The sequence below is a fragment of the Semicossyphus pulcher genome, unplaced genomic scaffold, assembly GCF_022749685.1.
Source record: "Semicossyphus pulcher isolate SPU_LCO1_2020_fin unplaced genomic scaffold, fSemPul1.0.p SCAF_16, whole genome shotgun sequence".
Classification (NCBI taxonomy): domain Eukaryota; kingdom Metazoa; phylum Chordata; class Actinopteri; order Labriformes; family Labridae; genus Semicossyphus; species Semicossyphus pulcher.
This window is the reverse complement of record NW_027211670.1, coordinates 9,013,884-9,039,472: the sequence shown is the minus strand read 5'-3', so window position 1 is coordinate 9,039,472 and position 25,589 is coordinate 9,013,884. Positions and strand designations below refer to the sequence as shown.

At 43.9% G+C, this 25,589-nt stretch overlaps 2 protein-coding genes across 3 annotated transcripts; one reads left to right on the top strand and one right to left on the bottom strand.

The window, feature by feature from the left end:
• Positions 1–1,013: 1,013 nt before the first annotated feature.
• tnrc6ba (trinucleotide repeat containing adaptor 6Ba) lies at positions 1,014–21,067 on the bottom strand. 2 transcript variants are annotated; one of them, XM_069663868.1, is made up of 21 exons: positions 20,795–21,067; positions 17,410–17,499; positions 16,587–16,608; positions 15,762–16,217; positions 12,636–15,635; positions 11,131–11,295; positions 10,845–11,041; positions 9,949–10,020; positions 9,571–9,774; positions 8,918–9,043; positions 7,604–7,774; positions 7,108–7,218; positions 6,818–7,022; positions 6,515–6,682; positions 6,203–6,349; positions 5,268–5,411; positions 4,870–4,962; positions 4,327–4,560; positions 3,996–4,063; positions 3,619–3,758; positions 1,014–3,526 (listed from the first exon to the last, which is right to left on the bottom strand). In XM_069663868.1, exons 2-21 carry the CDS (start codon positions 17,464–17,466, stop codon positions 2,959–2,961), a joined length of 6,348 nt encoding a protein of 2,115 aa, XP_069519969.1. In that variant the 5' UTR covers positions 17,467–17,499; positions 20,795–21,067; the 3' UTR covers positions 1,014–2,958. The 2 variants fall into 2 exon arrangements, with proteins under 2 accessions (XP_069519969.1, XP_069519970.1); XM_069663869.1 differs by having other exon boundaries at positions 4,327–4,530.
• LOC138593046 (probable endonuclease 4) lies at positions 20,019–24,748 on the top strand. Its single transcript, XM_069663870.1, has 8 exons — positions 20,019–20,031; positions 21,333–21,499; positions 21,886–22,095; positions 22,232–22,414; positions 23,413–23,544; positions 23,897–24,001; positions 24,133–24,262; positions 24,495–24,748. The coding sequence occupies exons 2-8, from the start codon at positions 21,334–21,336 to the stop codon at positions 24,553–24,555; spliced, it is 987 nt and encodes a 328-aa protein (XP_069519971.1). The 5' UTR covers positions 20,019–20,031; position 21,333; the 3' UTR covers positions 24,556–24,748.
• The last annotated feature ends 841 nt before the right edge of the window (positions 24,749–25,589 follow it).

Genomic DNA, 25,589 nt, shown 5'->3' with positions numbered 1-25,589 from the left:
TCTGATTCTTGATGCTAGGGAATAAAAAAAAAGGTTGCATACATGAAATTAAACATTACCACAGTCAGGGGTATAATTTATTTGACTGAAAAAGGAATAAACCCGGAAAGTAACAGTTTAAGATTAGAAATATCAACCGGGCCTTTATCACGCCGATAAAGCAACATTGAAGGCTCAAAGTGCAACCCATGTTAGCTCTCATCATACATTTATCCGCTAAACTTGACCACAGTATTCAAATAAATTTCAGGCCTCTTGTTCTAAGACATATTTCTGCATAAAAGTTTTAGTAAAAAAGTTGGCTTACCTCTAACAGCATGTTGTGCTTGCCTCCCATGGTAGTTATTGCAAATTGTAAGCCGAATTAACCTTTTTAAAGATGTCACATAGACGATAGAAGAGCGAAAATGCTAACAGCAAAAAAAAAAAAAAAAAAAAGCTAACCAGCTAGCTTAAATGGTCATGAAAAACTTTCACAGTAAACGTAGGCTTATCCTTATCCGGTATTTCCGCTGCGTGTTTTTTTGCAATGAAGTTTCGCGAGTTTACAGTAAATTTGTAGTAAATTAGTAAAACGTTTGACGGGGCCAAAACGACATTTAAAAGGTGATACTGTGCATGCGCCGAATAACTGCAATGTAACAAGCAAAAATAGACAGGCAAAAACGTATTAAATGGCATAAACGAGTTCGATATACTTATACTTAGCTCTCAATTGTTCTTTTGTGATATTTTTCTGTGCATTATTTGAAATAATAAAAAATAGGCCTTTCAACACAGAAATGCGAGTTCCACCAAAACACCTGTGATGGCTGGTTAAAGTTATATGCTAATATCATAATTAAAATTTCTCTTCCTTAGAACAAAAACTACATTCTGGTCAATCTCCTGTGACTCAATAGGGAACAATGCTGCATTTCCAGAGAGAAAGAGCGACGGGAAGTGTGCCATGGATTCCTCATCCGACAGGTAAACTGTTAATGAATCAGTCACACAAAACAAACACACGACTAAAGACTTCAATTCAACCTTTATTATCTTGTTCTTTTCTGCTTTAAATTAATTTCCTCTCCTTTTTGTAACATCTGAAATAAACGAAAACATCCTGAACAGGAGTGATAATAAAGACTGACTTAATTTAAATTGATACACAATAACAAAAAAACAAACAGTAAAATATAACAGGTAATGTCTTTAACGTGTCTGTAAAACACTGTTCCAGCTCAGCTTGGTATGGTAGGATTTGGCATCTTAATAGAAATGCCTTCAGTTGGTTTGCTTTGTCTTAAAAACAAAATATTCTCTTATTGCATTTGGCAGAAAAAAAAATACAAACAGGAACAAAATGCTGCTAAAAAACACAACTTAAGAGACATATGCAATAGTGCCAATGTTTTTGAACTTTTTAGCTATCACACACTTAAGCACGCAATCATGAACACTTTCACCCAACACACACACTCTCAAATTCAAGCTGTCAGATTAACATCTATTCACTTCCCTGACTGGAGCAGACAAGTGTTCAAAAGCAACCACACACACTCACACACACACACACGATTCTCATGAATCTCTCATGGACAAGAAAGAAAGAAACATTCAACATTGTAGCAATAACACAGACACTCCCGATATCGTCATTATCTTCATCACATCTTCTCCATTCGGTCATACTGTCATCGCTCCTTTCATGCACACACAGGCAGGCAGGAGGGCACCTTGTACAGCGAGTAAATAAGTGATCATAGTCATCATTAACATCATGACAATATAGAATAACCAACTTGATTTCTCGAGTAAGAAAAAATACAATAGCGAGGTCAGTGTTTGAAGGGCAAAAAAAAGGACATCTCTGGATTTTCACAAAGTTTCACACATTTCTCTTTTCTTTTAAAACAGAAATAAATGATGAACAACTGACATACATCAACAAGGAGTTACAATTTTGCTTGTCAAATATAAGAGCAGAGTGTAACTGATGAGAAGGTGTGATGCTGCTGACATGGCGGGCGGGCGGGTGGGCGGCCGCTGGGTGTTAGCCAAGGCCACTGCTGTTGTAACATTAAGTCGTCCTGTAAGGTCTGTGTAGTTGTTGTGTTGTAGCTCTGTTTTAAAACATGGAGGGATTTGTGGAGGATGCATCAACAACAAACCCAGAGGCATATAGTGCAAGTTTGGCTAATGATGTTTTTGTTTACATTTTTTGTTTACCCTGGGTCCCATGTTGATGGCATATTTCCACCAAGGAAGAGGTGTCAGTACCTACTAAAAATGCCCTCCGTTTCCAGACCTCAAAAGGTTGCTGATCGTCCATCTGACTCAGTAGTGTGGCATTGTCCCAAAATTTCAACAAACTCCAGATCCTTCCCCACTCTCAAGCTTCCAAACATGAGAACTCAGAAGTAAGCCAGCCAGGTCTATGAGGGCTCAGTCTGCAAGTCTGAATTTTGAGATTGAACCATTAAATAGTAATACAAAAGGAAAAAAAAATAATTGTGGCACACTAAAACAGCAATAGCTAAACTTGTTGACGTGTACGACTCTGGCTGAGCCTGTCTACAGTGCATGCCTGAGTGATCTGAATGCAGATGGTGGGATTTGGAGTAAAAAGACAAAGAGCTATCCAGTTGAGTCCTAAGAGTTTAATGGATTTCACCTTTTTCCCCGGTTCAAGTTTTACTGTTGTCTTCATTTAAAGTTAAGCGGCTTAATGTGTATGTGTGAAAATGATGTGTGTGCGTACTGCATGTAGCCTGTGTGTAGTATGTATGACTGTTGGCTGACCAGTGTAGCTTTAATTCATGTCATCTCTTTGTGTAAATAAATACAGTGTGACATATGTGTTACAACTTAGGCGTAAAATGCATGGATGTTTGTGTGTGTGTGTGTGTGTGTGTGTGTGTGTGTGTGTGTGTGTGTGTATATATATATGTGTGTGTTTGTGTGTCAGTCAGCCTCTCAGATGGAGTCGGCACCCCCTCCCAGCAGGTCCCCTGGCAGAAGTGAGGCGGGACTTCCCATCTGGTGACAATCATCAAGTGCCGGGGAACCCCAGAGGCTACTGCTGGGGTACCCCGCCCCGCTCATCCCGCCCATGCCCCCCCACAGACCTTGCCTTCCGGCCTCCACACCTCCAGCACCACCCACCCCAGCCCCATTGCTGCTCCACTGGGCAAAGATACCCAACCCGGACCCCTGGGTGGCAGGCTGGTCCGATGAGCTGCCTGTGCTGTCCAGACTCTGCCACCCAGAGCTGGAATGCCCAGCTCCTCCACTTCCTGCTCCTCCAGCTACGGAGCTTCCTTCTACTCCTCCTCCCACGCTGCTGCCTCCTGCTCCGACTCTGTCACAGTTTCCTCCGTTGCCGTTAGCCCCCACCGCGGAGGCTGCCGTAGGCCCAGAGCCTGCAGAGCCGGTTGTGGATCCAGAGCTCCCTGCTCCTCCTGCTTGGGAATGTGCAATGTAGCGAGCCACATCCTCCTCGCTAACAAACTCCGCCAAGATGGTGGTGTTACCCAGAACACACCTGGTTTAAACAAAAGGTCTGTCAGTCCCCTTAAACAATGGCTTATACATTTGAAAGCTTTATCTATAAAAACAAAAATAACAGAGTCTTACATGTGGAGTGCACTCTGGGCCTTGGCTGCCTCCTGTTTGGAGCTGTAGCGAATCAGAGCGGTGCCCTGGGTCAAGCCAAGGTGAAAGGTTAGCAGAGGGCCGTGCTGCATGCAGATGGTCCTCAGGGTAGAGCCATCAATCTGCAGGAATATAGAAGATTGACAATGGTTAACTTAAATGGAAGCCTGATGGGTTGAAGAATGAAAGTAAAATCAGTGTTTCTATTTGAATGTCCTTTTTGTGTCTGTTTACGATTGGTGCATGAAAGAAGGGAGATTAAACAAGCCAGCCCGGCTGTATTAAAATGGTTACAGCTCTGAAAGTGAGGTACTCTGTTTGTCCCTCGAGTAGTATTTTTGCATAATGCGTGTGTTTACCTGTGGTGTGAGGTTGCTGAGCACCAACCAACAGCTTTCCCGAGAGCTGCCGTCACTCCAGGTCGAGGCTGCAGAGAGCAAACAGACCATAAAAAAAAAAATTCAGAGAGAGTTCCATTTCCCTGTAAACACAATCACAGTCTGTTCCTCCCGTAGGCTAAATGATGAATAACATTTATACTGCTTCCTCTGATGCTTGGCTGCTCTTCAACATAAATGGACTCTTCATGGTGTACATTTAAATCAGCTTACATTTTAACAAACTCTGTATCTGAAAGAAGGAAAGGAACCTTGTTACCAAAACAACATGAAGAATGCATCGGGTCATTACCGGTAGTGCTCGAGCCTCCGCCCCAGCTCCGTCCAGCCAATCGAGGGGCTCCTCCAGACCAGGGGGAAGGCGACGGCTGCTTTTGACTGGCTAGTCCTGGAGGTGGGCGGGACAGCTGGGTCTGGCTGCTGCCACGGTTGGCTTTCCAGGACTTGTGTCCGATGGGTTCTGGGGGCCAGCTGGTCTTGTAGTCTGTGTACTTTGCTGTAGAGTTCAAAAGGGAAGGTAAGTTTCCTGCAATAAAACCGGTATGTATCAACACATGTGTCTCAGGGGAATGACTTGAGATTGTGACGCAGCTAAGGTATCAAGTACAAATCTTATGTAACATATGACTTCTAAAAAAATCAGAAAAAGTGGCATGGTAGACCGTTTATTAATGAATCTGCTGATTATTCTCTGTGTTAAAAGATAATTTTGGAGTCTATGAAACATCAAAATATAGTGGGAAAGAAACACCTCGACTTTTCAGACTTCTCAAAGCACAAATCAACGTCAGCCCAGAGAGAAGATGGTATGTGTCAGGTGTCTATGTGCACTTACCTGAGTTGTGTGCGTTGTTGAGGGGACTGTCTGAGGCACTGTAGGGCCAGGCACCAGGTGAAGGCAGCAAGGTGTTGAGGGGAGGGGTGGAATCTGCAAAACAAACGCACCAACCAACTGTGTTAGCAATTTTCATGAACCAATGACAACAACTATTCCAACAAAGAAAATCCATATCTCTAAAAGGGAGAATTCATTATTTATGTATATATACATATAAATATATTTTTTGAAAGCTAACATTCAAAAGCACATGCTTTTATGAATTACAAAAAATTAGATACCAACTTAAACTCTTCTACTCTATAAGTAGACAAACCAAATAATAACAAGTTAAACTATCTTACTGCAAGATGTTGTTGAATAATTCAGTGTCATCACAGCTGTTCATTGCTTACCAGTATTATCTTGTAACAACTGGTGCTCAGTATCATTGAGGTTGGGGGACACTGCGTTTCCCATCATGCTCCCTGGGGTCATGTAGGGGTCAGATTCCGGGTCGACACGGTCGATTCCCTTCCAGGGAACGCCAGGCTGGAACTCTAAAGAGGAAACACATACGGTGCCTGTTTAGGAAAGTATTTTCAAGGCAGGTAGCAGGTGGAGTATAGGTGGAGAAAAATTCAGTGTATAAGACGCACTTTTAATACATTTCTTTTTCATCTTAAAAGTGGGCTGTGTCCTATATACTGGAGCGATCGATATACCAGTATAACATGCAGAGAGAGGTATGTTATTGTGTTTACAGTTTACGGTATTTTACCCAGACAATGGCGCTATCTGGTTGTTAAGTGTTGACTCCACATCTCCGCATTAAACTGTTTCCGGATCGAAACCGCTGCAACATCTCGTATTTACAATATGCCGCAGTGCTGTTTTCCTCACTTTCCTGCTAATGATTCATCACGGACATGCACCATCATGATCGCCAGTGCAGCCACCACCCTCACAACAATCAACTTAACCGTAGGCTGCCAGCTACCGCTAGCTACAGCACCGGAAGCTAGCAGGATTGCAAACTCGATATGGCGAAAACAGATGTTGGCTATAATTTGTGTGTTTTGAATGCGTTTTAAAAAATAAATTAAAATTGTTTTGAAATAACTTGCATGCATGTTTTTATTAATAAATAGCAATAGAAAACCTAACTGAGTCATATTTTCCGGTGCGACTTACATCACAGATTTTATGGTAAGTAGTATAAACACCTTCCTTCATTGTTTGTTTCCTTGTTACCAAAATCCAGAAATCTTTTGTTCTCATTGTATTTTATTTTACTGCTTGTGGGTCCTAAAAGCTCAGGTTACCACTTGAACTTTAACTTGTCACTAACCAGGGGGCCAGCTGGGTGTGGTGGTGGGTTTGGTTCCCATCTTGTTGCCAGGGGTGCGATGCCAGTTGTCACTTAGCCCGTCTCCAACCATCATGTCGTACTGAGAGTAGGGCGAGCCGCCCGGCATCTTCATGGGGGTGACGGGACCTGAAATGTTGACGATGAACGTTACATCATTGAACACCAGATGGATTCAATAATCACCATGTGAGTTCACATCTAATCCAATTACCGCTCTCTCACTCTAACACCTTTTCCTTCCGTGTCCTATCAAACAGAGCATGTGTAATAAATACACACACAACATCTCACCATTTTTGTGGAATGCGTTCTCAGGTGAGGAGGCGTCAGGAGAAGAGTGTCCCTCCATCATCCATTTGAATCTGGACTTCTGACCTCCGAGGTCCTTCATGCCGCCAGGACCCCCCACCACAGAGCCGCCCAGGTCCAGACCAGGGAGGTTCACCCCAGAACTGAATCCTGCTCACAAGAGGAGACAGACGGAGACATGAGGAAACATCTGGTGCTACAAATAACTAGTATGGCAACCTACTCTCTGGGCAAGAATGAGGTTATAACTTTATTTAAAATAAAACGGGTCAGGGAATTGCTCACCAGAGTATGGTCCGAGGGTTTTCTGGTGCAAGTCAGCCATAGTTCCTGCCAGGCCTGGATGCGGCAGGGGATCAGCCCCCGGCAGTTTGGGACCCCCCATGCCACCTCCACCATGGTGGGAGGGGGAGAGTTTGGAGCTGCCGCCTAAACCTCCGACCTGCTGCTGCTGCCTCTGCTGCTGGAGCACCGCCATGATCCTGGCCAACTGAGGACACGCCACATAAAACAAGTATTAGCAGCAGGGAGGAGGAAGTAAAAGAAGCGAGGGAGCGAGTGATGTTTCTGTTTACCTGCTGAGGGTCAGCCTGCTGCCGTACATTTGGTGTGAACTTCCTCTGGTTCTGCAGGAGCTGTTGTGGCTGCTGCTGCTGCGGCTGCTGCTGGAGGAGGAGCTGACAAGCCTGAACGAGAACAGACAGAACGAAACAGAAAAGGAAACAAAGGAGGAGTGAGATGGCAACGGGGTCAAAAATGCAGTGTGGGCAACAGTTTCAAAGGTTTGCACAGATGAATACATGTGTAAACTGAAAGATATGCAGCCTGAGAGTGATTTTTAGGCTCTGCTGTGAAGCAGCCTGATCATCATTATCTTGGTATTTGACGATGAGTCAGAGCTGCCACAAAAGTTTAAGAGTAAATAGTAAAACATGTTTCTTTCTTTTCCTTTATTTCATGAATTTCCAACTGAAAAGTTGTGGAAAAAGTTCTCTACATGTTTCCAGACTCAGCAGATGTGTAATGGAACCCTGCTTTGACTTTGCAGAGATGTACAGTTCCGCTTCTCACCAGCTGAAACTGGATGTGTGGAGGGTAGATGCTGCTGAGCATGGCAATATGCTGGGGGGACAGCTGTGGAGGGAACACACCTCCCCCCAATCCTGCCACCCCTCCCACGCTGCCGACACCCCCCACGCTCCCGCTGGGAGGGGGCATCTGCTTCAGCACTGAGCCTGGCACCTGGAGACAGACACAACGGCAGGAGGACACACCTGTTACCACAGAAACGCTTCGGTGCTGTTTCCACTAGCAACCACATTAGCTTGCTGCTTCTCCTCGAAAAACAGCGATCCTCTTTCATCTTCTCGTAAGCTGGTGTTAACGAGTGGCTCGACCCAAGTGAGTTAATGAAAGACACGTTTCACTTTGCATTGCCAAAATAGCCCCTGTGATAGGCGCCATTAATGTAACTAAAGAAGTAAAACAAAGAAATGAGACATTATTTTCTCATTGTTTCGCAGCAGTTACGCTCTAAACAACAAACTAATACACCTCCGTACAACCGGATTTTGTTTTAATAGGCCGAAGTCACGCTTCATCCTGCCGACTGTACCTGGAGCTATTATACAGCAGCAGCAACAGTGGACTGTTCGAATTCACACACGGCAAATTACGACATTTTTTGCGATGGACGTCTAGAAAAACGTCCCAAATACAGCAGAATGATAAGTAAAACAGAAACACAGCTGAAGGGGGGGATACTCTGCAGATACAGACACCAGCTCACACTTCAACTGGATTATGAGTGATTATAAGGAGGGAATATTTAAATATGGGTCTCTATATATCTCTATTATTTTTGAGGACAATCCTGCTCATTAATTCTTTCATCACTAATGAGCTGGTCTGTGTTTAGTGAGTTTTTTCTGTACCAGCACTGTGTGAAGGTGGGAAATTAAAACAAGAAAATTACCACATTTTTTGGTCCTAGGATTTTTGTTGCCGTGGTATCAAAACAGCTATCGAGTATCGTTTTATTAGTGTCATATTGAAGTTCGAAATTCTGGTATTGTGACACCGCTAATGTGAAGTGCACAAGGCTATAAGTCTCGTCAAAAGAGTTATTAGCTAGGGTAACAAGCAAATCAACAAAAGAGCCATGGACACTGCCCAAAAAAGCTCAAATGCAGAAGCTGGCTTCACAACAAGTTCAACAAATTTCGAAGTTGAAGTTGCTCTGCATTTATTAGTTGCTTAGCAACAAAAAAACCCCAGTAAAGATGACGCACTCTAACACAGACACACAGACAGTCAACCCACATACTTCCTGTGTCTATAAAAGTGTGAAACATGCAGACAGCTGTGAAGCAGAAGCATTAGTACCTGAGGTGACAGGAACTGATGAGGCACTTGCGCTCGTATCCCTGGGGACTGGTTTAATGGTGGGACACTTGGCTGGTGTCTTGACTGAGCCATCCCTCCACCACTGCCAAAGATACTGTGACCGCCCTGTGATGGAGGATGGAGTATTAAACCTTAGGTGACCCGTTACAGTTAAGACTTATAGACATACAGCTCAAGCCGAACGAGACAGAGTTTACAAGGAAGAATCAGGTTTAAAGGTGATTACATTTTGGAAACAGAAAACTACAAGAGCCTAACGTAAAGATGGTAGGACGGAAACAGGAGGAGAGGTTATCTTACTTGTCTAAAGGGGACAGTGTGGTTGAAGAGGGAATGGGGCTTGTAGACAGTGGGTGGTGAGTACAGAGAGCAAGGACCCTCCTCCCCAAGGCACCAATCCTGATTGGTCAAAGGCAAAGTCTGTCACAGTGACAGCCAATGGAAGACCAATTTGAGTGTTGGTGAAGGGGGGGATAGGAAGGTTGAGACAAGGAGGAATGGGGCAGGCCAGGAAGAAAAGGTAGGATCACAAGAGGAAATAGTAGAAAGAATAGTGAGAAAGGACAAAATGTTACCGAGACACGAGAAACACATAAGAGACAAAGACCGCTAAGACAGCAGCGAGCCATTACCTTGTCATAGTAAGACCCAGCATCCCCAGGTAAAGCCTCTTTGGAACCAGGGGGACGATAAGCCATCCCCCCTCCTCCTCTTCCTCCCTTTCTCAGATCTCCATTGTAATCATTCATCACCATGCCTCTTTTCTCCACGTCGATCTTTTTCTCCTGGAGAGAACCCGGAGCCAGGTCCATGTTTGGGCCGCTGGGATCATCACTCTGTGCGGCAGAAAAGGCAACATCAATGATTTACATCGTGTAGTAAATAACCATCCTGCTGAATGCCTGTAAACTTTGAAAGATAAGTGTGTGAGTGCAAAAGCCATTTTTATGATGCCCTTAAACAATAACACCCCGGGGTGGAGTAAAATGCTCAGACAATTTCTGTCTTACCAGCAGTCCCATGTTAGAGAACTGTCTGTTGATGGGGCTCATCCATGAGTCTCCGCTAGGCTTCATTGGACCCTGAGAGACAAAAGACAATTAAACATTAACATTAACATTAATGCTGAGTCAAAGTTAAAAGTGAGTTAAATAAATGTTAAGTCACTATCTATCGCCCAATGAGGTAACACAACAGTGATTGAGCCTATGGCCCACTGATGGAAGCCTTTGCATTTGCAGTATTATGGACTGGGTGTCTGTGGCGACTTTCAAGTAAAAATCACAAGCGGCACCCAGTTAGTGGCGCGTTTTCCATCACCCAGCAGTGGTTGGTCTGCCAGAGAGGGTAGGCGGAGCTAACGTAACAAACACAATTGTGTGTAAAGTGGCTAGATTTCCGGTCCCTGCAAGTGTTGCGAGTAAACAGTAATCTACTATGGCTGAACAAACAAAGAAAAGATCGATGACTACAGATACAACTTCAAAAATAAGTGAAAACCCAAAGAAAAAGAAACAAACTCGACGCTCAGATGAAGAAAAACAGTCTAAAAAGGAGAGTCAAGAGTTACAACCGTTACAAAGGGAGACAACTGTGGTCGTCACACATGCAACACTGTTTGGATATCTGGGACGTGTGCTCCAGCAGTTACCATTTATCGCCATAGGTGCCGCCAAAGAGAAAGAAACTAAGATCTTCAAGATTAGCACTTTAATTATGTTCCTTTCAGAAACGTACATGGACGAAATAGTGTTCAATAGTAGCATTAATTAATTTTATGATCTAATTTGACAATATAACATCATTCTTTAACAACTGACATATCCCTTTAAGAATGTTTACCCACACTTGTTTTTCAAATGAAATAATCAATATTCTGTTCTTAAAACAAGATTCAGTAACCCACCTTGTTGCTGGGCTTCTTCCCGGCCTGACTCTGTCCCCAGCCCCCGTTGCTTCCCTGTCCCCAAGACGAGCCACTTCCTTGGGAGCCGGTGCTGTTCCACATGCCGCCTCCCTCCTCCTCATCCTCCCAACTTGAGTGACGCGACGCAGCAACAGAGCTCTCTTTGTCACCCCAGCCATCTTGCATAGACTTTGAACCTGTAAGGAAAAAAGACTTAGATTTACATTTCTCAATATTGTATAAGTTGTTTCCACCACATATTTTGGGCTTGATTTGATTTTCTAACCAGTTTTGATGGGGTTGGGAGAAGGGTTTCCCCAGCCCGGTGCCTTCCCTCCAGCATCATCAGGATCTCCCCAGCCAGTAGGGACTTCATTATGCTTTCCCCAAGCTGCCGTGCCATTGTCTACTGTAGGACTAGTTGGAGAAGCACCACCCCAACCTGATGGACCTTCAGACACACATGCACAACACAGGTTAAGATGGAGTCACAGGAATTTCCTTCAATTAGTTTAAAGTCTAGACTGAGCAGTCAGAGGTTAATATGTGCTTCACACAAACCTATGACAACTCTTCTATCAGGGCCATGGCACTTTTTTGATGAGTTATTGCCTTGATGTTGGCCACAATTATCTCAAATCAAAGCATCTTCTTGGCAGTCACAGTATTAACATAGAGAACACTCAACAGAAAAAATGGCTTCACCTCAAATAAGCTGTGTTGGGGCAGCCACTGAAGCTTTAGAACCGCAGCTGACTACTGTTCATGTGGTTTTGAGATGAAACTGCTGATATAGCAAGCAGCTGGCTGGCTGAAAAACAACTACATCTCTCATGACTCAGTTGTCCCTTTGATTCGCTGTACGGGTTAGCATAGAGGCTGTACGGCTGTAACATGTTTAGCATCGTTGAATAGAAACTCCAATTCAACCAAAACCTTTAAACGAAATACTGCTCCTTCACATTCAGTCATAAGCCTTAATACACTTGTGCGTTTGATTTACTCACAATGCCACTGTAAGCATTTAAACGTGTGTGAGGATGTCCGCATCGCCCTGCACATCACACCGCCAAACCACTAGTTGGCAGTTGGGTTTCTATGTCAGCATGTTGAGCTTCTTGTCTTGTACTTAATAGAATAGCAACTGAAACTGAGCTAGCTAACATTTTACTGAAATTACTGTAATGCAGAAAATATGAACAGCAATCTTTAACTTCAGGTGCAAGTCAACCCAATGCGGTTACAAACCAGCATCAAGCACAGTGTCTCCTGTAGTTTCTGTGCGATGCTAACAAATAGACCAATCACAGTTGCAGTCCGCATTGTCACAACTAGGGGTGGGCGGTATACCAGTTTCAATACCGCCTACGCTGTCACATTCTGCTTCGACATGGATTTTGCAATGCAGTCATTACCGGTAAACACAAATGTTTTGGTTTTTGGTACACACACCTTTTGGTTTTAGAGCACACACAAGGATCAATGAGCTACAGAACACCCACAGCTGTGTTTCCCACACATAGACTATACTGAGGGGGCCGCTGTGAGGGAGGTGTTCTTGTATGTCTGTGTTAAACGTGGACCTTCGTATGCCGTATTTTAAAAGCTTTTAAGTGCAGCTGTAATTGTAGTTAAGGTGTCATTTACACGCTTTCTAATTTACATCCACAAGACCATCAATATAATTTCATATCTTGATGAAAATTTTGATTTACTTATTTCAAGCAACAAATTAATTTTGCCCCTTTACTTGATGATAACTTAAAAATCACTGGGTTATCGTCAAATTACCGATAGCTGAAGTTTTTGCCGGTCCATGGCCAGTGTTGAAGTCTCTGCTACCTCCAATCCCTGCAGCCTGCCTGCTAGGCTGCTGCTGTATTGGAGGTCCCTGCTGTTGTTGTTGTTGTTGTTGCTGTTGCTGTTGTTGTTGTTGTTGCTGCTGCTGCTGCTGCTGAGCCTGACCCTGGCCCTGGCCATGTGGCTGCTGGCCAGCAGGGGCGCTGTTCTTGTCCCACAGGTTGACCGGCTTGTAGTTGTAATGGGTTGGGTCTCCCCATGCTGATGTTCCATCGTCTATCTCGTTCTTCCTGCTTATAGACTGTGGCGAGGGTTCCTCCCAACCGCTTGGTTCAGATCCAATTCCACTTCCTCCAGAACCACCAGGGATAGGCCCCGAGGTCCAGCCTGAGCTTTGGTTCTGATTCTGGGCTTGAGAGATCGGTTTCCTCCCGCCACCCCCTTGCATAGCCCCTTGGTCCAACGTTTGCTGTCGCTGTGGATGCTGATTGCGGGGCTGTGATTGTTGCTGTTGCAGTTGTGCCTGCGGGCCTGTGATGGAGCCCGCCTGGCTGTTTGGCATTTGGTGCATTTTGTTTCCTCCACTCCAACTTTGATTGGGTTTGGACCCCATGCCCCCAACAACACCCACCCCCCCTCCTCCACTCCCTCCTCCACCTGTGCCCCCTGCTCCCCAGGTTCTCCGGGGAGCACCATCATCCCAACTTCCCCAACCACCCCCACCTGAATCCCCACCTGAGTTTCCTCCATTCTTCCTCTCATCTTCCCATCCTCCTCCTCCTCCACTATTTGATTTGGACTGTTGCTCTCCCCAGTCCCTACCTGACCCAACCTTCTGTCCTGATCCCCACCCACTTCCTCCTCCAGTCCCTCCCATTTCTTTCCACCCTGTCCCTTTCTCCTCCTGGCTTCCTCCCCAACCTCCACTCACTGGTTCACTCTGCTGACCATGATCTCCCCATCCTCCTCCATTTCCTCCTCTACTACTGTCTCTCCATTCCTCAGTACCCCAACCCTTGGACTCCTGGCCCTCCCCAGCCCCCATCCCTCCTCCACCCCATCCTGTAGCTTTCCCCTGCTGGCTGTGACCAGGAATTACCCCAGACCCTATACCAGGCCCTGCTGTGGTCACTGGCCCAGATTGTGAGACGCCAAGATTCCGCATGTTGGGCCCTGAAGGTGGTGGGGCTCTCCCGGACAGAGAGGCCCCACTACTGCTACTGTTGCTGCTGCTCTCCCAGCCCTCTCCGGAGGACCCAGCAGATGGAACCAGGGAAGGACTGACCCCTGGACCCAGAGAATCATTGATTTGGGTCCTAGGTCCACCAGAATACTGAGAAGAACCACCAAGAGAAGATGGTTGTTTTGATGTAGCTGATGACGATCCCCCTTTACGCTGTCCTCCATGTTCTTCAAATTCCCAGGCTGTGTTTTGTCTGATTTGTGTTTGGCCCCAGCCTGTGTTAGACAGAACCCGAGGGTCCAGATCAGACCGGCTGAGCAGGTTCTGTAAGGCAGCTTCAGCATTAGGTGCTGGGCGGCGAGGTTGACTGTGACTGCTGCCGCTCCCGCTCCTGGAATTTCCACCACTTGATGAAGATCCTCCCTGTGCTCCCTGTCCATCTACTCCCCCACCCCATTCCCCTGTTTCACCCTCTCCCTTCTGATTGTCCCAGGCTCTGGTCATAGTAGTGACGGTTGATGAAGAGGAGGAGGCGGCAGGGGGGTTGCCAGCTGTGCTGCCCCCACTACTGCTGCTGTTACTGCTGCAAGCTCCACCCATTCCCTCACCTCCAGGATTAGCTCCACCAATACCAGTGGAGCTACCACCCCAGTCACCACCAGAAACCCCTCTCTCCCCTCCTACTCCTGATGGCCCCCACCCTCCCTGAGATACCCCGGAGGTTTGACCACTGTTTCCCCCAGTTCCAGCACTGCCCCAAGCACTAACCCCACTAGTGGACTTTGGATATCCCCAACCCGAGGTCCCATTATCCCCTTCAGCAGCTCCGAAGCCCCCTGTTCCACCTCCTAAACCCTCCCAACCATCAGTCCTTGAGGCACCCGTTTTGGAGTTAGCTGCAGGGAAAGAAGGCTGGCCTCTCCATGAGGAGACAAGGCTGTGGTCTCCCACACTCATCTCGCCTCCTCCCACACTACGGTCCATTCCTCCCCCAATGCCTTCCCCCCCTACAATTTTTGGTCCCGCTGATTCGGTGTCCCACTTCCCTCCAATCTCTCTGTCTCTGGATTGCATTTGGTGAAGTTGGCGCTGATGGGGGCTTGATTGATTCACAGATAAAGGTGGGTGACCCCCCAGCACCCCGACTGCCCCACCTCCCAGGCCCAGGGAAGCAGAGCTGTTGGCAGACAAAGACCCTCCAGGGCCTTGGTGATGGAAGGAAGACGGACCTCCTTCCCCTGCAGCAGCGGGCCCGTCCTGCTGCACCAAGGCAGGCCAGGCCGAAGGGTTGGCATTTGGACTGAAGTTGGCACCTGTAATACCACTGCTGCCGTCGACGGGGCCACTGGCATCATGGCTTCCTGGCACAGTGGAGGCTTTGGAAAGTGAGGCGGGCTGTTGGAGCAGAGGCCCAGCTGCAGCTACTGCATTCCCTCCTCCAAGATGACCCTGGGAAGCAGCCATCCCCCACGCCACACCGTTGGACGACTGCATACATTCATTGGGCAAAGAGAATGAGGAAGTGGGTGAGGATTGGTTGCCAGAGGCACTGATGCTGTTCACAGGCATTCCGATGTTGCTGCTGCCTCCTCCAGCCCCAGCGAAAGAAGCTCCTCCCCCATCACTGCCGGCGATGCTAGGCCACTCCTCCAGGTTGTTGCCATCGACAATCACCTTCTCCCTGCCCTGAGAGGAGGCCTGGCTGCCTGAGCTTGTCCCCCACATGGAATTTGCATAATTAGAAGTAGTAGTAGAAGCAGCAACTGATGATGAGGTGAGGGCCAATAAGGAGGCAGCTGCACCAGAATCTGAAAAAGCAAATCCCACAAGAAAGAGACTTTAGGGGTCAAAAGGAAGACATTTTGAAGGAATTGTGAAAAAAATCTCTACATAGAATGGATCTGTTCAGTTCCAACAGTATTGCTTGCACTTACCTGAGACAGCAGCCATGTTTGCATTGGGGCCATCCCCACCTCCTCCTCCTGTTCCTCCTCCTCCTCCTCCCAGCAGCATGGAGGACAGTGGCGGCTGACCCCTCTTCAGTAGCACTTTATGGTCCTGCTGGCAGCGGAATCGTGGCGGCACTTCTCTCGGCATGTAGCGCGGTTGCTGCTGAGCCGCCTGGGCTCCGCCTCCGCTACTTGTACTGCTGTTTCCAGCAGCACCGGGGCCGCCAGCGGTGGAGGAAGAAATGGTGTTGGAGGTGGGCTGTCCGTTGGCCACCGCCAGGCGCTTGGCATTGTTGCCGCCCTGTGAAGGGTTGGCAGCACTGCCAGGGCCCAAGGTGGCTGGGGATGGGGAGGCAGAGGGGGTGGGTCCAGGGCTGGGGGAGGCAGAGCTGCTCTGAGTGGCAGGAGACTGGGCAGACGCTGGCTTAGACAAGTCTGGCACTATAAGAGGGGCACGGCAAAGAGAGAAACCAAGTATTAAACATTGTTTTAGTAAACCTGAGAGATCAGAACTCATTTTCTGTAAATGTAAGCACTAAAGATAGATTTGGAATGGAGCAAAAAAGGAAAGGAAAGAAGCTACAAAGAAATCCCAGATGCAGATGCTTTAGCTTCGTGAATGTTGCTCATAGTCTTTTTTTTCCTCAGGACATTTTAAAAATTAAAACAAACCATGCAATGTTATCTTGCATAAATAAAAGTTTAACTAAAAAGATCAAATGTCTGAAGACTGATCAGCTCTGGTGAACACTGCAATCCTTCGACATCTACCGTATACTTTAATTTACATACACATCACTGTGGGCTTACCTTTGTTTTTTTGTTCTGTGACCTAAAATGAACAGAAAAAAAACATAGTCACTAAATCATTTCAAGTGATTAAGTACAGGGCAGGAGAAAACATGGGGGTTACAGAATGTAAACGTGACTTTTGTTTTGTTGAGTTGAGTTGAGTCTAAGAAGGACAGGATTATAAATACATCACACCCCTGATTGCAGCTCAACAAGTAGTTGTTGAGACATTTTACATATTTTACAGTATGTCACAGTCATGATTTGGTCTTCTAAACATTATTTTCACTTCATATAAACAAAAGAGTACAACTTTAAATTTATCCCGAGTAATTCATGAAGAACGCTGCTTAATGCACCCCTCAACCAAAAAACAACTACTAGATGAATTATAAAAACATATCTTTAACATCACACTAAATATTACCACATGCCTTTATACATATTCTTATGTGCGCCTTCAGTAGGAGAAATATTGTCTAGATTTTTTCATGTCAGTTCAAGTTTGTGAATGTCTAACATTCTCAGTTAGAAATTCAAGATCATCTAGGAAAAGTTTAACTAAAATCTATTGCTGTTTATGCAATTTAATGTGAGGTGCTCACACACACAACCTTTTACTTGTATAGCATGAATACAGTTTATTCCTTATTCATCCCAAAAGTTAAACAACCCATAATAAGTAGAAATGCTACACCTAATTTAAAAATTGGAGGCCACAAATACACTTAAAACACAGGATATTACATTTTCTCAATGCTTACATAACTGCTGTTAAACACTGGTTCAATGGTGTTCAAACCTGACTGAGGAGCTTGCAAGTCATTGTGAATATCCTCACCTTCTGAGAGGCTTCCCTTTTCCTTTTGTCGTCTTTTTTCCTTTTCTTGTCTTCCATGAACTACTGCTCCGGTCCTGATCCTCCTTTCGTCTAGAGAAAAAAAAAAAGCCATTAAAAAACTGTGGTCATAAAGTCACCATTTTGAAATCGCTTGGTACTCCACTGTATAGCCAGAAGCTTCACTGAATCACTGCTTAAAAAATACACAGCAAAAGTTAATGATGACTGCAGCAATACTGAAGAGAAAAGACAATAACACAGTTGCCACATGGCCATGTGAGCCTCCATCAATGTGTGTGAGCGACAGTGGACTGCATGCCTGATTGGATGAATCAGCCATCAGGTGCTACAGCTAGGAACTCTGTTGGACATGTGGGCAACAAACACTGTAATTATCCCTATCATAAGCATGCAGAATACTGTAAGCCGATCATACTGGTAGGTTCAACCAATTTACAACGGCTTGATTTAGTCAGCCAATTCATCTTGTCAGCAGACTTAATGAATCTGCATGTGGTTATGGAAACCAAACTAGTGACCAACAGCATGCTTGTACTTAATATTTTCTAAGATAGAGTCTGAGCAACGCTTGCAGATTAGGCTCTTTAGAAGCTTTAAGACAAATACAAACAAGAACACACAATAATGCAATGCCAATAGGTTCCCCAATAAAGAGACATATAGCAGCTTGATATTAACAAATCAACATAATATTAAGGACAATGCGAAACACTGATAGACTGTAGTGCTGTATTGAGGTTATCTTTTGATGCTTTAAATATATCAATTCACATTTTTTCCTCAAGATTAAATTAGTAATGAAGGCCCAACAGTTAAAGCCAAACAAGTTCATTTTACAAAGCTTTAGCAGTCGAATAGACTTGAAAAAACACAATCGCACAGGATGTATAAGCTCACATCGCCACAATGAAAGTTGTTTATCAATCAACAGATGGTTTAAATGCATAAACATACAGGACCACTAAGCACTGAAGATGTCCGTTTTTATTTGGTTTCTACGGAAGCCCTTAGCGGACATGCATCCATACATTTTATTTACTCCGTTTTCCTGTGATAATGAGTAATTTCTGGTCCTTTTCTCGAGATCTCGATGTATCCATCACGTTATAATGAGATAACGAAGCGCCACTGCTGTCACGTCACATGATCATAACTCGTATCCCCAGAGTTGCAAAGGCACAAAACAAACATAGAAATAGGCTGAACTTATCTCATTAGGGGCCAATGGCAGCATGGCATGTGGTGCAGTGGTCGACCGATATGGGTTTTTCAATGGCCGATGCCGATATTTAGAGGGCAGGGCAGCTGATGGCCGATATCATGTTGCTTATTTTTGCATTTGTTAAAATACAACAATTTAATAAGAATAACAAATGAGACACAAAATTGCTAAACTTGAATGAACATTTATTTTATGCTGTTGTCTGCATTATCTGCAAGTAGATCTGCATTCCGTCAGCAGTACACTTACTACTTCATAATTGTCCACTGGTAATCTAACTAAACTTAGTAAAAAATGTATGCATGTGACGTCTGGCAGGTATGTTATAGGAAGTGAGTGTAGACTGTGTAGAGAACGCAGAACTTTTTTTTTTTTTTTTTTTTTAATCTGCCTTGCGAGCGCAGACATCGGCCGGAAGCCGATTATGTCAAAAAGATATTAATTGGCCGACCAATTAATCAGTCTATCACCGATTATTTATTTGTTTATTTTGCAAGGTGTAGGAAGCCTATGTTGATCTTTTAAAAGGCATGTTATGTTTAAATAAATAAATCTTTGCAAGTAAGTATGTCTCTCGTATTGGTATGCCTTCTTGTGGACACGTGTTATCTCAAGATAATGGGCCAAATTAATACGTTAAAATGGGAAAACCAGCTTTGTTTTCCCGAGATAACAAGAAAAACAAGTCAAGATAAATAAAATGTATGGATGCATGTCGTACGTTCCTGGGGATGGTTGCTGCAGACCATCTGCTGCCATGGACCTGCTTGCCTCACTGAGACTGCAACAACTATTAACATTAGTCTTCCCCATATTATCTTTATTATAGTTGTTAATGCTAATAATAGACCTGTTGACTTCAACTGTTACAATTATTATTTTCAGCCTATCATCATTATTATGCTGTTCTTGCTAATTTTACACATTTGTACTATTATTATTGGCTTTATTGCCATTTGTCTGTATTATCTGTTGGTGTTGTTGTCGTTGATGTAACAAGAACATATGATTTTGTTGCTCTGTTTGCCTGTCTCTATCATGCATCTCCTTCTATCCAATTTTTCGGCCCATCCATTCGAGGCAGATGGCTGTTCAACATGAGTCTGGTTCTGCTCGATTTGGTTTCTGCCTGTAGAAAGGAAGTTTTTCCTTGCCACTGTGCCAAATGTTGCAAAGTACTGCTCATGGTGATTCATGTTGGGTCTCTCTCTAAATAACATAAAAACAAAAAACAAAAGAGTACGGTCTAGACCTGCTCCTTTTGTAAAGTGTCTTGCGATAACTTTATGATTTGGGGCTATACAAATAAAATTTGATTGATTGATGCTAAGGGCTTCCGTAGGTTTCATTTTTGCATAATGCCATAACACCTTCTGAAGGTAAGATCCCTCGATTCATGGCCGACGAACCAAACATCCTTATGACCACAGGCCTCGCGGATAAGGCCTAATTATTATGTTAGGAAGAGCTGTCAGACAGATATGCACACAATCAAGATCAATATTCTGTCAAGATACCCCTTAAAAACGCTGATATAAACTACTAATGATACACTCAACCCATGTTACAAGCTCATCCGCATTTAGCTGTTAGCTCACTTACGTTATAGCATTAGAAGAGCGTTCATGTGCTACTAATGGAAAAAAACAGGTTTTTTAGTGGTTTAAACTGGACTATGCACAAACGGGTTAGCGTTAATAGACAAACACCTACACCCATGTCCACAGAAGTTTATCACGTTACAGGCGAAGTTTAAAAGCAGCTGCATATTAAACATTTTGTTAATGGCTAATGTTAAGGAGCGGTTTTTGCTAAGACACATAAAAGGTGCTAATTGACAAGTTAACACTGAGGATATCAGGGTCTAATTTAGGTCTGCACAACGGTCTTTAATGGCCACATCTCCACCTCCGCTAACGTACAACCATCAATGCTAATGCTATCGAACGTTAGCTTAGCAGATAAGCTAAGTTACCTACAGATGGAAGCTACAAGTAGCCAGGCTAACGGTCTTAGCTTAGGTAGTACGCAGTGGCAATTGATTTCATCAAGAAATATTTTGCAGAAATTGTATATGCAAACAAGTTATACAAAAAGGAATGCTTAGAAATATTTCAGAAATCGTTATCTTATGTTACTCACCTCAGGAATCACATATGAAGAAAAGCTAGCGTGCTAGCTAGCTTAGCTAAAGTGCTTCAGTGCGATTTTTCTTAGCTTTTTGAGGCTACAGGAACAGCGACGCCTGAGCGGACAGTCAAGTAAGTGGCAGATGATGAAAATTACACGCGTAAGAAGCTACTGTATTGTAAATAAGTACTAACGTTGTAATAATGTAAACCCTAATGTGCAGAAGAATCTAAATCTCAAAGCGCTGTGGAGTCAGTCGGTTGACGGGCGGCCATTTTGCTGCTCAGCATGAAGCGTCTCCAATGGGCAGCCTGTGGCAGCTGCGTGAAGCCCTGTGACTGGCTGGTTCATGCCGGAGAGATGCATTAAAGACACATTTTGACCTTCATAAACTTTTTGACAGTCACACTTAGCACATCAGTGCATGCCCCATAGCTTTACAGCTTTTCCTCAAGCGCATATTTTACACTAGCCACTGAATTCATTGACAGAAAACGGTCAAACTTCTGTAGAGGTTTGTAAATTCGTATGCATAACCTTTCCTTGATAGCATGGGTCCCAAAAAGAGAAGAGCAAGAAAAAGGAAAACTGAAGAGGCATTGGGAGGAGAAAAGGAGGAAGACGACACTGAGGTGAAGGAAGCTGAGGAGAGAGGCAACATGAGGAGGAAGGAGCGTGGGAATAAGAAATACATTGGAGCTCATGTGGGCATTTCAGGTAAGGCTTAATGCCATCTGCTTTGACTCTTCGTTAACTGTGTTCCACCACAGGAACTTTCCCCAGGGACTTGAGGAGGCACTCAGATTATTTCCATGGCTGGGACACGGGTCTAAATAAAGTCTTGGGGATTTTATTTTACCCCTTAAAAGGTCCCTGATCCAGTAGCTTCTGGAAGTTCAGAGACTTTCCACTGGGACCTGATGAGTACTAGCAGCATCTAGAAGACTTCCACATGTCAGCAGAATATTTTACCTTATATTTACAGGTATCTGTGAAAATTTAGACAACAATAAGCTGGAGGAACCATTTAATCAATTACAAACTAGTACTTTGGGTTGGAAATGCAGGTTGAATAACAGTTTTTAATCACACATTTCCCCCAGGTGGAATATGGAAAGCAGTGGAGTCCTGCACAGAGATGGGTGGCAGCAGCTTCGCCCTGTTTTTGGGCTCCCAGCGGTCATGGAAGAGACCTGCACTGGACCCAACAGCTGCAGCTAAATTTCGGGAGCAATGCTCCCTTCAGGGGTATGACCCAGCTCACATCTTGCCACACGGGTCCTACCTGATGAACTGTGGATCTCCTAAAGAGGGTTTGTTAGACACTGACAGTTGTCATCTTTCCCCACACAGAGTACTCTTACTTTTCTTGCATTGGTTATATCATCTCCTAATATGTGGCTCCTGTTTTCTTTAACTGCTCTGATTTGTGTATCATGTTGCATCCAGATGTGTTTGAGAAGAGCCAGGCCCTGCTGGTGGATGAGCTCAGCCGCTGCAACCTCCTGGGCCTCAGCCTCTACAACTTCCACCCTGGCTCCTCCCTGGGCACCATCACCACTGAGCAGTGCGTGGACAGGATAGCAGGAGCCATTAACCACGCTCACCAGCAAACACCTGCTGTGGTTACAGGTGGGGGTGGACACTGGACAAAATAACAAAAACACACAGTACTATGCACGATATTTAGAAATTGTTTAGACAGTTACGAGTATTGAAAAAGTATAGTTGTAGTGTTGAAAATATGAAAATATTATGTATAAAATGTAGTTGTTTCAATTCATGGAACGTCTGTGTAACATAAAAACAAAGGCAGTTACTTAAATAAGGCATAAACAGTTGAATTAGCTGTGTGCACCAGCTTTAAAAACAAAACAAAATGAATTTCCAAGAAAGACAGGAACTTAGAGGTTACACGAGGCCACTGAGATAGTCACTGCAAAATTATGTAATGTAGCAAGGGAAAAAAACTATGGGAAAACCCTCAATGACATATGCTGAGATAATCAGGTTTAGCAAAGAGGAACAGTAGAGAACCTCACCAACAATGACTCACAAAGACTTAAGGATTTGTCACTACAAACTATATCTCCTACAATGAGTCTATGTAGGTCATACCTTCAAATGGCTTTGATCATATTATTAGTTCAATAAGGAGGAACCTTTACAGTAAGAGTATTTTAATTCTAGTGTAGAGAACTTAGCAGCCACAGTCAAACCCAGTGCACACAAATTAAACTCTAATGTCATTAAAATCACAAGTGGTGGGTTAATCACTTTGCATTTAATTAATAAAATTGGCTTAATGTATTTTGACCCCATACAGGAAGATTAATGTAACTACCACAAGAAAAGAAAAAAAGAGTGCAATCATCTTAGTCAAAACCACTTGACCTCAGACTGACTTTTGTGTTAATGCATAACTTTCGATTTGCAGAACTGTCTGCAGGAATGACGCGGGTGTTGCATTACTTGTGATTCGTGGCCCAGACCACAATCCTTTGACTTGCATACTGCTGTGCTTCAGAAATGAATGATTTTGCACATGTATACGTTTTTTATTGATTAACTTGCGTCGAAAAAGTGTGTCAAACTGATTGTCATCTTTTCTCTCTCCTCCATGTGGTCAGTGTTGGAGAACATGTCCGGTCAGGGCAGTACGCTGGGCAGTAGCTTCTCTGAGCTGAAGAGCATCATAGACAAAGTGAGAGATCAGACCAGAATGGGTGTCTGTCTGGATACCTGCCACGCTTTCGCAGCAGGTGAGTGAAAGCTGATGTTGATATTTTTTTTCAGCACCATTTCTTCCCGAGTCAATAAACAGACCACAGCATGCATTGTAACGTTGCTGATTAAAACCTCATCTTTCATCAAGGACACTCAGATCAACAGACCACTTGTTTCTGGCTGTCCCAAGGTCAAAGTTGAAGTTCTGGCATGACGGAGCCTTTTCATTCGCAGCTCCAAAGCTCTACAACACTCTGCCTCCGCATGTTCCGCTGTACCCCACACTGCTTGTTTAAATCAAACCTCAAAAGCTGTTTATGCATCACTACACGAGTGCTGTAGGTGTTGATACTTTCTGTGTATAAGTGTTGTCTCTTGTCGTGGCAGGATATAACCTGTCTGTAGAGGGAGGAGTGAAGGCCATGCTCACCGAGTTTGATCAGGAAGTGGGGCTCCACTATCTTAAAGCCCTCCATCTCAATGACTCCAAAGGTACAGCCAGGACTGTCACACAGACGTATCTTCATGGATCAGCTATTCTTTCAGTTGGAAAAACTTTGTCATTAATATTAATTAAACTCTGCTCTGGAAACACTCGCTTTTTTTTTTGCTTTTTTTTGCAGGTCAGCTCGGCTGCAACCTCGATCGGCACGAAGACATCGGTAAAGGTCATATTGGAATCTCCGCTTTCCGAGACATCGTCAATGAGCCAAGACTGGACAACATCCCTCTCATACTGGAGACACCTGGACGGTGAGATTACTTCAGATAAGTCTGTCTGTTAAACGATCAGATTTCATCACAGGAAAACTTAAACGTCACATATTTATTAATTCACAAAATTGGAGTATAATAAAGAAGATTCCGAATGAGCTTTGTTCTTAGGGTATTAAGTTAAAGGAAAAACCTCATAAATGCTAATATGAGCAACTTTCAAAGCTTTCAGGTGCTGCTTTAACATGCCAGTTATGTCCTTTCCCCACAGGCCAGGATTCGAGTACGCTGAGCAGATTGAACTTCTCTACTCCCTCTATGAGAAAAAATAGAAACATTACTGATGAAATAGCACTGCTAAACAGAACCGTTTTAATTAAACCACAGTTCACACACCTGTTAAGAAACTGTAAAGCATTGAGGGACCAAATTGGACAGACTGTTTAACCTGTTCTCCTTTTATAAACACTCTGGTTGTTTTTCACAGTTTGTTTCAGTGCTTTTTGTTTGTGAATAACCAGTTGAATAAAGGTGTTTTTGTAAGTTTTAATCTTACTTGTGAGAAGTTGTCTTGTTCACTATGAGCCTTTAGAGGGCAGCATGAACACACACATACAGCAGGAACCTCACTTCACAGTCCTCCAGGCTTTATGGTGTAAATGCTGCAGGGAAAGATAAAAAGAAAAGTACAAACAATTTCCAATCCACCATCCCTTTGCATTTGTGCATTTGATCACATGTTGAATGGAAAGTTAAGTTTGTAGGACCTAATATGTTTAGCACTTACTTTAAATTATTTGCTGTAGACAAATGACCCTTCTGTTAACCCTAATATACATCTTTGATGCAGCTTTACAGTAAACATTAAGTACTGTCTTGAAGTCTTTCACAATAAAAGCATAAATAACACATTTTTCTGAATGAAATCATCTCAGTTTTTCCTGAATGAACATTTACAACATTAGAAAACACCAGTAAATAAGCTTGGTTAACATCAAAATACATTATATATCACTTATACAATAAAGTGATTTAATACAAGGAAATCTGATTAAAGGGAACAAAGAAACCGAGGTTGCATCTAATTGTTTTCTTATATTATTAGTTCATTTAAATCAAGTCAGTCTCTTAAACAGGATTAATTTAACAGCTAGGAAATTTAGCAATAACCCCTCCATTCCAATCTCATACATATCAATATCTAATTGACATTGCCAAGCATGCATATGTATTTATAAAGACCTCCAACAACACATACCCACCACTCTCATCCATACAGAACCCCACATTCATTCCTTCTGCAAAATGCTCCAGCTGTTGAATACCAACACTTTGGTGCAGCTGTTGACCCCTGGGAGGACAGCAA

Bases quoted from the DNA above. Each gene is read 5' to 3' on its own strand.
- tnrc6ba (XM_069663868.1), bottom strand. From the start codon at position 17,466: ATGGAAGACAAGAAAAGGAAAAAAGACGACAAAAGGAAAAGGGAAGCC. The intron at 6,683-6,817 runs GTGAGCAATTCC...TCTTGTGAGCAG, and splicing joins AACCCTCGGACCATACTCTG to GATTCAGTTCTGGGGTGAAC. The intron at 6,350-6,514 runs GTGAGATGTTGT...TCAACATTTCAG, and splicing joins GAACGCATTCCACAAAAATG to GTCCCGTCACCCCCATGAAG.
- LOC138593046 (XM_069663870.1), top strand. From the start codon at position 21,334: ATGGGTCCCAAAAAGAGAAGAGCAAGAAAAAGGAAAACTGAAGAGGCA. The intron at 22,096-22,231 runs GTTTGTTAGACA...TGTTGCATCCAG, and splicing joins CTGTGGATCTCCTAAAGAGG to ATGTGTTTGAGAAGAGCCAG. The intron at 22,415-23,412 runs GTGGGGGTGGAC...CCATGTGGTCAG, and splicing joins AACACCTGCTGTGGTTACAG to TGTTGGAGAACATGTCCGGT.